Consider the following 12,500-nt stretch of genomic DNA (forward strand, 5'->3'; position numbering starts at 1 on the left):
GATTTGCATATATTACCAATCATTTTTAAATGTAATTTGCATAAATTACGGATTATTTTTTTTAAACAATAACAATGGTAAGTTCGTTCGTCTTGTAAGTTGTCAACATACGGTGCCCGCCATGTTGCTTCTTCGATGGGTTCGAGTACCTGACTGACCACTCGCTATTCTTAGGCTGTTCTTGTAAAGAATATGACGAATAACGATAAAATCTATTACTAACAACAAAAAATAACGTTTATTATATGTCTTATATCTGTACAAACTCTAATATTCTTGACGTAATTCGAAAAGAAAAAAAAAAAAAACAACATTGTTTGGGACCATCGCGGAAAGAGAGCTTCGATTACGCAATCCCGAAGGACTACAAAAAAAAAAAAAAGAAGCTCACGTACACGGTCAACCACCACCTATTCTTAGGCTATTTGCATCAAGAATATAAAATATAACGACAAAATCTATAACAAACAACAAAAAATAACGTTTCTTATATGTCGTATATCTATACAAAATCGAATATTCTTGGCGTAATTCGAAAAAAACAGACATTTTTGACCACGAGAAAGAGAGCTCAATTACCGCATACCAAGACTACGGAAGCTCAAGTACACGACCGACCACTCGCTATTCTTAAGCCGTTTTTATAAAGAATATGATGAATAACGACGAAATCTATAACTAACAACAAAGAATAACGTTTATTAATGTCGTATATCTACATAAAATCGAATATTCTCGACGTAATTCGAAAAAAAAAACATTTTGGACCACAAGAAAGAGTTCGTTACGCATCCTAAGACAACGAGAGGTCAGGTACACGGCCAAACATTAACTATTCTTAAGCTATTTTCGACAAAGAATATGATAAATACCGACGAAACTATAACAAACAACAAAATATAACGTTTATTAATGTCATATATTTATATAAAATCTAATATTTTCGACGTAATTCGAAAAAAAAAAACATTTTGTATCACAAGAAAGAGTTCAATTACCCATCCCAAGCATTTGTAGTTCTCGCCATAGGGACGCATGGCGTCTGTCTGTTCAGCTGCCTAGGACAAGGCGGAGACCTTAAGGAATAATAATAAGAGGGTTGAGGAGGAGGAGGATTCCTTTCTTTTGGGCAGCGTGGGTATCTATATATTCAAGAGGCCCCGTGAAGGGTATGGGGGCAGGAAGACGGAGAAAGAGAAAGAGAGTGACTAATCATAATCCTAGACTCATATGAGCCTCTCCCTCTCCTATCAAGAAACATGTGTCTTTTTATATATATATAAATAAATTATCCTGATATCTATTGTTTCATACATTCCTGTATGCGTAAATACATTTCCCAGAGAGAGAGAGAGAGAGAGAGAGAGAGAGAGAGAGAGAGAGAGAGAGGACCCAAGCAGGTGGACAGCTATATAGCTATACATATGCGGGCAACCCATTGTTCCTTCGTTCATCACTCTTCGCTAATTCTTCGTAACTTCGCCAAAATAACGACTGGAACTGCGCATTTTATCGTTATATTAATACTACTGTAAATGTATTTGTATTTAAAATACAAAAATACAGTCTTTTGTTGCATAAAATACAACTGCACCGTATTGGGACTAGTTCAAGAAAGCTCTTTCCGGGTAGAGGGTAGAGACCTTCAACTTTATACAATAGAGACCCTTTTTGTGGTTCTTAAAGCATACTGTGTTTATTAACTCTCTCTCTCTCTCTCGTTTCGTTTCGTTTTGCTTTTTCACCGTAGCAATCTCGACGCTACCGTGCATCGGTCTATAGCTTACCAGATTGGTGCGTTTAACGGTTAACGCCGCACCTGACTGTGAGAGAGAGAGAGAGAGAGAGAGAGACGCGGAGAGCAGGTCCAGGCTCTATTAAAGAAAATAGAGAGAAAAAAAAAGTTCCTTCAGCCATTCCATCACGTCCACTGGTTGTAGTCAGCCGCTCCACCACCAGCTCTCTCTCTCTCACAAAGGGAGAGAGAGAGAGAGAGGGGGGAGGGGAGGGATTACCATATCCTAGTATCCTACGCATCCTGAAGGATGATATCTTATCATATATATAAATACGATTAATCTAACGCGTAATATTAAAGAACAATAATAATAAAAAAATACATAACTGGCAACTGCCTTTACAGTTACCTGGGCTCTGTGGGAGAGTCGGCTGGTGCCAGACGTCGCCATTTGATTGAATAGTGATGATTTTTTTTTTGCTCAAAAAATTTGATTTTATTTTAATTCTTTTATCATATTAATATCGTTTCGTTATAAAATTCTTACGAAATAATATTGAGTTGACACGCGATTGATAAATTATCATAATCATGACGCTGCCTTTAATATGTTTGTCGTTATAAGTCAAGATTGTACTATATATATATATATAATATATATATATATATATATATTATATATATATATATAGTTATATTTACGATGACTTGCAAGACAATGCACGATAAATATTTTATTTTATCTTTTCGAAAAATAATAACTTTTCTAAACGTATTTTGGAGAATTAATCCAAATTATACATAAAAATTAAATATCTTTAAAATTATTCATTATATCAATTATATAATTATACGACGAATATTATTAGTATATAAGAATAATTTATCCCAAAAAATGCTGTCATTTATACATGAAAAGTTATACACGACTAGGCCTATAGGCCTATATAGACATTTCAAAGCAACTACAGGTTGGATACGCTCTCTCTCTCTCTCTCTCTCTCTCTCTCTCTCTCTCTCTCTCTCTCCAGGTTGGATACGGTCACTCAAGAAAGATCTTCTCTCTCTCTCTCTCTCTCTCTCTCTCTTCTCTCTCTCTCTCTCAGGTAAGCAACCAGTGGGTCTGTCTATAACTGCCCGAAAAAATGCAGCGTTGCCAAGCGTTGCCCAAATCCAGCGCGGACACCCACTTGTATAGGTCTACAAGCCTCTGTATATAGATTTGGCACAATCCTACGACTTTATTTAATATTTTGCGAATAAAATATATATAAATAGTTATTTTCTAGTATTATAGCTATTATTATTAGTATCATTACGACTACTTTTAGTACTAAAACTGACGCTACTGCTACTTAGAAGGCTACTGATTTAAGTAGACTAGTACTAATGGTTATATAGTACTATAATTATTATGATTTTGGGCTTATGGCTAAAGTTACTCTCTCTCTCTCTCTCTCTCTCTCTCTCTCTCTCTCTCTCTCTCTCTCTCTCTCTCATATACTGGAAAGAATATATTTACTCACCATCAGGGCAGTTGAAGAGATCCTCTTCCTGTAAAAGAATAAAAACAGTCAGTTAGTAAAATATCCAACAAACAGATGAAAGGACAATCAATTAAACCTGTTTACTCTCCGACACACTCTCTCTTATCTCCTTTACAACCAGGATCTCCTGGAGGTGGCCTGGGCTGACCTGAGATGACCCTGGGGTGACCCAAAGCCATAAAAGGTGATATGGAGTGACCTGGCCTGACCCGTAGCTATAAAAACTGACACGGGCGGTTAACACCCCTCTGTGTGAGTGACCCACGCCATAAAAAAAGGTGAGATCTATCGTGACCTAAGGTGACCCAAGAGATGACCTGATATCCATCTCTTCAAAGAGCTTGAACTCCTAACCTGACCAAGATAGCACTTTCTCTCCTTATCTCTCTACAGACTTTCTTTAGTGAAAGGTCAGGGTGGGGGTCAGTCGACTGCAGTTGGTCGCAGCCTCATATATAATTTATATATATATATATATATATATATATATATATATATATATATATAATACTGTAATATATGTATAAGCAAAATACCACGTGAAAAGGATAGCAGAAATCCAAGCGCTTTCGTCTTATTCAGAACATCGTCAAGGACCTACTAAAAGTACAATTGGAGAGGAAGGCCTCAGGTACAAACAAGATCAGGAATACAGATGGTTAATTATCAAAAGGGAAAAGGGTAAAAAATAAAAGGGATAATCCAGGATTATCGGATATCACACGGTCACAAACTTAAACAGATTCTGACCCTAACCGAAATTACAAAGTATCTTTACAGTCCAAAACATGTAAAAACTAAATATATTAATTTTGTTGCTTATATTATCTACAACTTTTTTTAATTATGAAAGCATCAAGTTTAAACTAAAACCCAAGACTTAAATTTAGAACATTTCTATTATTTGACTGATAAAACAAGATTCAATGATATTCCTTTTAACTGTCATTACATGGGACTAAGGCTCTTGCTTGACTCAGTTAATAGGATGGTCTAAATCTCTCATATGTACAAATAATGCATTCGATATTTGCCAGTTCTCACAGAATATTGATGTTGCTTAAGACGCTGTGAAAGAGATTTTCTGGTCTGTCCGTAATAGACTTTATCACACTTTTTGCAAGGAATTTCATATATGCAGCCTGGAAGATCTTTAGGAGAATTTTGATTACTAAACTCTTGACATTAATATACTGAAAACAACATTTATGTTAAAAAGCTTTAAAATTCTAGGAATATCTAAAAACCTTTCATCATAAGGTAATTTTAGAATGTTATGCTTACTAAATTCAAGTTTGTCATTAGTTGAATAAAATGTTTTTCTAGCTCTTTTCCATGCCACATCTACAAAAGTCCTTGGGTATTTCTGACTATCATTTTCCCGTGGTATTCGCTTATTTATGAAGTCACGTGCATCTACTGTGATTTTTTAAGCATATATATATATATATATATATATATATATATATATATATATATATGTATATTCTACACAACCCTGACTTAAGGAAGAAACAGCTAATGTGTGACCTTTCCGGGTTGCCTTGTGGCGGTGCTACGGTAGACCTTGGGAGAGTCACGCGCTGGTAAATGAAAGTCTCTCTCTCTCTCTCTCTCTCTCTCTCTCTCTCTCTCTCTCTCAGAAGATTTCTAAACCAATATATACTTCTTGAAGGACGTAATATGCTTTCCATCAGACATCTTACTGATATAAATATATAATAATTTATTAAAAATAAAAAGTAATTAAACTTAAAAACGTACGACACACAATCTGGCAACAATAGATCAGTGCCAGATGTTGCCACAGTCGAAAGGGAAATGTTAATTTTTATATGTAACTCAATTGACCAACGCACATGTGACTGTTACCACAACATCTGTTTAAATAACTATACTATAACATTCTCCATAACACAATTACAACTTACAACTGCAATAAAAAAAAACCGGTTATTAATCTTTCCTAGTAATATCTGTCAACTGGTTCGATCTGGTTCGGTACAGGTCACATCTTAGAAATAAAAATAATTCTATATTTGACACCACAACACTTTCATCCATAGTTGGGGGAGTGGGGGTGGGTATAAATGGATAAGGGGGATGGGTATAGGCGGGTATGGAGGGTGGGCATGGGTGGGTATGCTACCCAGGAACAAATATAAACGAGTAGTGACGTCATCAGTGCTTTCACCAGAGAAAGTAAAGTGTTTTGCCTGACATAAATAGCTGTTATCTGCATTAATATCAGTGAGTCAGTAATGTATAGTATATACATAACGTTAGGTCTGGTCAGTATCCGGGATGGTGACCAGCTTAACTGAAGTTTAATATATAATACATAAATATAATATATAATATAGAAATATATGAATAAGTATCTGTTTAGTTAAGGCCCAAATTCCTATTTACCAACTTGAAACGGTTTAAACCGAACATCCCTCCCCTCCACCCGCTTCTTATGTGTTCCCATATGCAAATTTCCGGTCCAGAGAACAACTGCATTCACAGTCTGTGGGTCCCTGTCAATAGCTTATAGGTTACAGTCACGCGTGACGGATGAACTGGTCTGAAATGACTGATGTTTGAGTAACTGTATAGCTGCAGAATTCTTCGGAACGCCGATAAGTGGATAGTTGAATATTCCTATTATTATTTGTGCGAGGTATATTACAGGTACGAAATACATGTATCATACAGGTATTAGTATGGATATGAATCTGTATGATATTGATTGTATAATTGCTAAAATAAAGTATTTAAAATTATATCAGGATGTCTAATTGGTAACGCGTATTATACAGGTATAGGTTTAAATGGTAAAAATGTGACTGTATAATTTGAGACTTGTATCATACAGGTATAAGATATAATTAAGATTTAATATGGCTACCCAATTTTCAGGTATTGGATGAAAACTGGTCTATAATATAGCTGCATAACTTACAACCGTATCTACATGTATATAATAAAAGAAAAAGGTTATAATAAAGTTTCTAAATTTGTGATTCGTATCATACAGGTACAGGCTAAAATAAGGTTATAATAATGGCTGCCCAATTTATGACCCGTACCATACAGGTATAAATGCAATTCTGACTGAGTAATTGAAGCTAATATCAAAAAGTCATTTAATACTTGTATCATACCAGAGACACTACTCACGAACCTCAGAGGTATAAGAATACTTATAACTGTAAAGCTACAGTCAATTTAGATCTGTATCATCTACAGGATGAAAAGAGCTCAACGCCTGGGAGAATTATAAAGAATAAAAAGACAGTAATGTAAAACGGTAAAAAATAATAATAGAAAAAATATAAAGAACTTCAAATTATAGAGGTGGGCTGAGATGGTTGTAAGGGGCCAATGTCCGATAGAGCAAACCACTTGATTATACTACCCCCACTCCTATAACCCCTTCCCCACCCACAACATCTACACTAGGTTCCCCATACCGGAAGCTATACACAGACATACACATACGCGCACACACACACACACAGACACAAAAGTGCCATGGAAGAAGACGCTATCTGGTTCTATAGTACTATATAGGAGTAATCATATAGAGCATTCTTATATGCCGTCTCTCTCTCTCTCTCTCTCTCTCTCTCTCTCTCTCTCTCTCTCTCTCTCGAATATTTTCGTCGAGCTGGACCGTTAAGATTGTGGGAACTCTTCCGCGGGTGAGAGAGAGATAGAGAGAAAGAGAGAGGCACTTCCGACGATAGAGAGAGAGAGAGAGAGAGAGAGAGAGAGAGAGAGAGAGAGAGCCATCACTCAAGACATGGAACTATAGGCCTATACTTTTAATGTGTCCTTCAAACTGAGAGAGAGAGAGAGAGAGAGAGAGAGAGAGAGAGAGAGAGAGAGAGAGAGAGAGAGAGAGAGAGAACCAAATATGGGGCCAACCCGCTAAAAACTAACAATTTGGGTCAAATATACTGGAAAAACGACCCTTAGGCCTAAATAAACACAGAAAAACAAACAGTAGGCCTACAACTCTATAAAAAAAAGTTAAATATTCACCTTGTTCAAAACCTAGTGGCTAAAAATAAGCAAGAATATACACCTGAAAGGTCAAATCAAGCCAAAATATACAATTAAAAGAGAAAATACTTCAAATATACATTTAAAAGAGAAAAATATTTCAAATATACTTCTAAAAGAGAAAAATACTTCAAATATACATATAAAAGAGATAAATACTTCAAATATACATTTAAAAGAGAAAAATACTTCAAATATACATCTAAAAAGGAAAAATACTTCAAATATACACCTCATGGCCTAAAATACCTCAGAATATACAGAAAATAGTCAACAATACCTCAGAATATACACTTAAATATACACATGGGAGTCCAAAATAAGCCAGCATATACATTCCAGTCCAAAATACTTTAAAATATACATCTAACACGACAAAACAAGCACAAATATACATTCAAGAGACCCAAAAACTTCACGGACATACATCCAAGCAGCCAAAATATACACACGAGACTAATACAAGCCAAAATATACACAAGGATAAAACAAGTCAAAATATACACGAGTCAAAACAAGCCAAAATATACATCTTAGAGGCCAAAAGAAACCTTAAATATACACGTGAGAGTCCATGAGGCCAAAACATGCCAAAATATACTTCCCAGGGTCCAAGAGAAGCCGAATATACACCTGAGAACCAAAAATGCCAAAATAACTACATTTGAGCCTAAACACGCCGAAATATACATCTCACAGAGCCAAAAGAAGGCAAAATATACATATAAGAGACAAAAATGTACTACAATATACAACTGGGAGTCTAAAACACGAAAAAATATACAACTCTGAGTCAAAATAAGCCAAATATACATTCCAGCCCAAAATACTTCAATTATACATCTACCAGGAGAGACAGACAGACAGACAGACTGTGTGAGTGATTTTCAAGAGAGAGAGAGAGAGAGAAGAGAGAGAGAGAGAGAGAGAGAGCTGAAGGAAATCCAACCGTGACCTCATGTTGGAAATTCTTGTGGTGGTCTGTCCATGCACTCTCTCTCTCTCTCTCTCTCTCTCTCTCTCTCTCTCTCTCTCTCTCTCTCTCTCTCTGGACCAAGCCAAAGCTGGACCCAAACTGGCCAAGGACACCAACTTCATATAGTACGAACATGTAGGTAGTATAGTCACTAGGCCTATACATTCTCTGAGAGAGAGAGAGAGAGAGAGAGAGAGAGAGAGAGAGAGAGAGAGAGAGAGAGAGAGAGAGCATAAAACTCCTCATTTCAGGTAAAACATATCAATAAACATGTAAATAAGTAAATAAACCACTAATCCTTAGACTTACCTGTATAAGCTGCGCGGCGCCAGTTTGGGAGAGCGCTAATACGACGAGCAGCGCCCCTAATAACCCCCGTAAACGAATCATTATTTAACTGCAAAAAAATAGAAAAAAAAACCATTAACAAAATGTCAAAAACACAATATAACATAACTGACATAATCTAACATCAATGTGGATAATATTAGGAACCGTAAAATACGAAGAATGTGAAGAATATGACGTCAAAAAAAAAAAAAAAAAAAAAATTTCGGTGCGAGATTCCATGACCAGCCTTTGTTGACGGAGGCGAAGGAACGCGGCCTGAGCAGGCTAAATGAACGCGCCGCCGCCCCTTCTCTATCGGGGAGACCGTTATGCAGATGATGCGGCCGTGTCGGTCATTTCCGACCGTCGGAATTCGTACCGAAATATTCACGTGCTCCGAGGCGCCTGGTTATGAGATGACGTACATTAAGAGAGTCCAGTTTCTCTGAAATAATATACTATATAATATTCCCCCAGGGGAGACATACATCAACGACTAAACGCGAATATGTTTACGAAAAGTCGACGTTGAACGGCGCCAACATTGCTTCCATCATACAGCGAGTAAGACGCGAACTCGTAGCGAATTCGTACCGAAATATTCACGTGTTCCGAGACGCCTGGTTATGAAATAACGTATATTAAGACAGTGCTGTTCCTGTAAAATAATATACTGTATTAAATTCACCCCCGAAGAGACTTACAGGAACGAATAAACGCGAATATATTTACGAAAAGTCGACGCTGAACTGCGCCGCCATTGTTCCCATCGTACAGTCAGACGCGAATTCGTACCGAAATATTCACGTCTTCTGAGGCGCCTGGTTATGAGATAGCGTATATCAAGATAGTACGATTACTCTGAAATAATATACTGTATAATATCCACCCCGGGGAGGCTTACAGGAACGAATAAACACGAATATGTTTAAGAAAAGTCGACGTTGAACTGTGCCGACATTGCTCCATCGGTACAGTGACTCACAAAGGCGGGAGACCCACATACGGAAGATCCTGTTGTGGGGCATTACGATACCTTTGGGTTTACCTGGAAAATGCCCAGGCACGGGGTAGCACAGGAAAGAGAGAGAGAGATGTAGGACAGACAGGCACCTCAGGGGCGGCGGCTTTTTTCGACTTCAGGTAGAGCATCGGTCTAGCTCTGCGCTTATAAGCGGCACACACACACACACACACAGAGAGAGAGAGAGAGAGAGAGAGAGAGAGAGAGAGAGACCGACCCTGACGCTACCATTATAGTACCAGGAATGTGGGAAAGCGACGGACAGATAGTCCCAAGATAGGCCTATAGCACAGATTGACGAAACCTTCGGCATGGTTAGACCCAACTACCTTAACCGCGTGTCGATAAAGGCCGTTAACACCTTACAGATCGAATGGATTCTTTCTAATTACGTCATAACTTCAAAAAAGGCTTCATTAATCTCCCAAAATGCACCAGCTATCGCGCACGGAATTCCCAATACGGCGGAATAATTTCTGCGTTCCCAAATTCCAAGATGGCGACGGCGCGCGGATCACACCGCATGAACCAATTACGAAGATTATTATTAATCTGATCCCATCCGGAAGTAGGTCACGAGTATCGGCGTATCGCGGTCTTGCGTCAATGCGTAACGCATCGGACGCCTTTTTTCTGGCGACGCGTTACGTCTAATTGACGGGTGTACGTCTTAAAAAAACAATAGATAAACGATAGTTCCATTTTCCGTTAGAGAGGGAGAGAGAGGATTTCCTGAGAGAAAGAGAGAGAAAAAAGGGGTTTCCTGAAAGAAAGAGAGAAAGAGAGAGAAATAGGATTTCCTGAGAGAGAGAGAGAGAGTTTCCGGTTAACTACGGGTCAATACGGTAGATTGACGAGAGTTGCCAAGTACCGCTATATATACACGGAAGAAGGGATTACCTTTAATAATCCCTTCCGGCCGACGGGATTACAAAGGACAAATCCCCTTTCTCTCTAGAAATCAAGGTCAAATTAATACCCATAGGTATTTGTGGGTATATATATATGGGCACGTGGGCAGATAATAAGGCATTAAGGAAATCGTGTCTCTTTTGATACAGAAATCGAACGAGTATCGTCAGAGAGAGAGAGAGAGAGAGAGAATCTTAAAAATTAATCACATTAAATACAAAATCACTTGGGATATTTATAATAAAAAAAAATGCTAGCTCTCTCTCTCTCTGAAGGGCGTTACTTGTAAAATCTCTTAAGCTAAAAGAGAGAGTGTGCGTAATTATTTAGATTTGCTTTTGATGGAGAGAGAGAGAGACAGAGAGTATAATTATTAAGAATTGCTTTTAGTGGAGAGAGAGAGTATAATTAGTTAGAATTGTTTTGAGAGAATGTATAATTATTAAGAATTGAATTTGATGGAGAGAGAGAGAGCGTGTGTATAATTATTAAGAATTGCTTTTGGTGGAGAGAGAGAGAGAGTATAATTATTTAGAATTGTTTTGAGAGAATGTATAATTATTAAGAATTGAATTAGATGGAGAAGAATTGCTTTTGATGGAGAGTTTGATTATTTAGAATTGTTTGGAGAGAGAGAGAGAATGTATAATTATTAAGAACTAATTTTGGAGAGAGAGAGAGAGAGAGAGAGAATGTATAATTATTAAGAACTAATTTTGGAGAGAGAGAGAGAGAGGGAGAGAGTAATTTAGTAATCCTCCTTTTGATGGAGAGAGAGAGAGAGAGAGAGAGAGAGAGAGAGAGAGAGAGAGAGAGAGAGAGAGAGAGAGAGACCTTAAAAAAGAAAACAGAATAAACTATAGAAGACTGAATATTCGCGCGTTGAAATCTCCGTATAGATAGATGGGCGTGTCACGTGGGCGCGTGTATAAAAAAAAAAAAAAAAAAAAAAAAAAAAAAAAAAAAAAAAAAAAAAAAAAAAAAAAAGAGAGAGAAGACAGAAGGGCGTGGCCCACTTCACCCAAAAATCCTTGACAGGGGCAGAGTAGCCCAGCGACTGGTCAGACAAAACAAAAGAATTTACAAAAAAGAAAAAATTAAAAACAGGTGTGGTTCTCGTCGTGTACGACATGTTACGCCATTTTTCTGAAATGCGCCGTGCTAACACAAGTTACGCACGGACGGTATAGCGTAACGCCTCAGAAAAAAAGGCATTAGTCTTTTGTTTTGGGTTTGGAAAGGGGAAAGAGAGAGAGAGAATTATAATTATTTAGAATTGTTTTTGACAGAGAGAGAGAGAGAGATTATACTTTTAAGAATTGTTTTTGAGAGAGAATTATAATATTCAGAATTGTTTTTGAGAGATAGATAGAGAGAGAGAATTATAATTATTTAGAATTGTTTTTGAGGAAGGGGAGGAGAGAGAGAGAGAGAGAGAGAGAGAGAGAGAGAGAGAGAGAGAGAGAGAGAGAGAGAGAGAGAGAGAGAGAGTATAATTCCCGTACATACTACAAACGACCTTTAAGTAAAAATATACCGAAATATCTAAGCTGCTGTTAGTAACCAATCCTATATACGGGCTGCCCTTATGAGCAAGAGCTCGTCCTTTTATATAATACAAATAGTAATGTTAAAATTCATATATATCTGGATGCAGTGGAGTAAAGAATTACTTTTTTTAAGACGCATAATTAATTTACTTCGTATTTTTGGTCATATGGTTCTAATATGTGAATATTACATAAACAATTTTATATAATATTCACATAATAGAGAGAGAGAGAGAGAGAGAGAGAGAGAGAGAGAGAGAGAGAGAGCGAGAGAGAGAGAGAGAATTATAATTATTTAGAATTGCTTTTGATAGAGAGAGAGACAGAGACAGAGAGAGAGAGAGGGAGAGAGAGAGAGAATTATAATTAT

General features: G+C 37.1%; 1 protein-coding gene across 3 annotated transcripts in view; it reads right to left on the reverse strand.

Annotated features, from left to right (window-relative positions):
• Positions 1 to 12,500, reverse strand: part of LOC135204855 (sushi, von Willebrand factor type A, EGF and pentraxin domain-containing protein 1-like) — a 61,081-nt gene that overhangs the window by 46,257 nt on the left and 2,324 nt on the right. For all 3 annotated transcript variants that reach the window (XM_064235068.1, XM_064235066.1, XM_064235067.1), the window contains exons 2-3: positions 8,624 to 8,711; positions 3,265 to 3,292 (exon numbers count right to left, since the gene is read on the reverse strand). In XM_064235068.1, coding sequence (XP_064091138.1) covers positions 3,265 to 3,292; positions 8,624 to 8,704 — 109 coding nt within the window. In that variant the 5' untranslated portion in view covers positions 8,705 to 8,711. The remainder of the gene's footprint in view (positions 1 to 3,264; positions 3,293 to 8,623; positions 8,712 to 12,500) is intronic.

Source organism: Macrobrachium nipponense, chromosome 47, assembly GCF_015104395.2.
Source record: "Macrobrachium nipponense isolate FS-2020 chromosome 47, ASM1510439v2, whole genome shotgun sequence".
Taxonomy (NCBI): Eukaryota; Metazoa; Arthropoda; class Malacostraca; order Decapoda; family Palaemonidae; genus Macrobrachium; species Macrobrachium nipponense.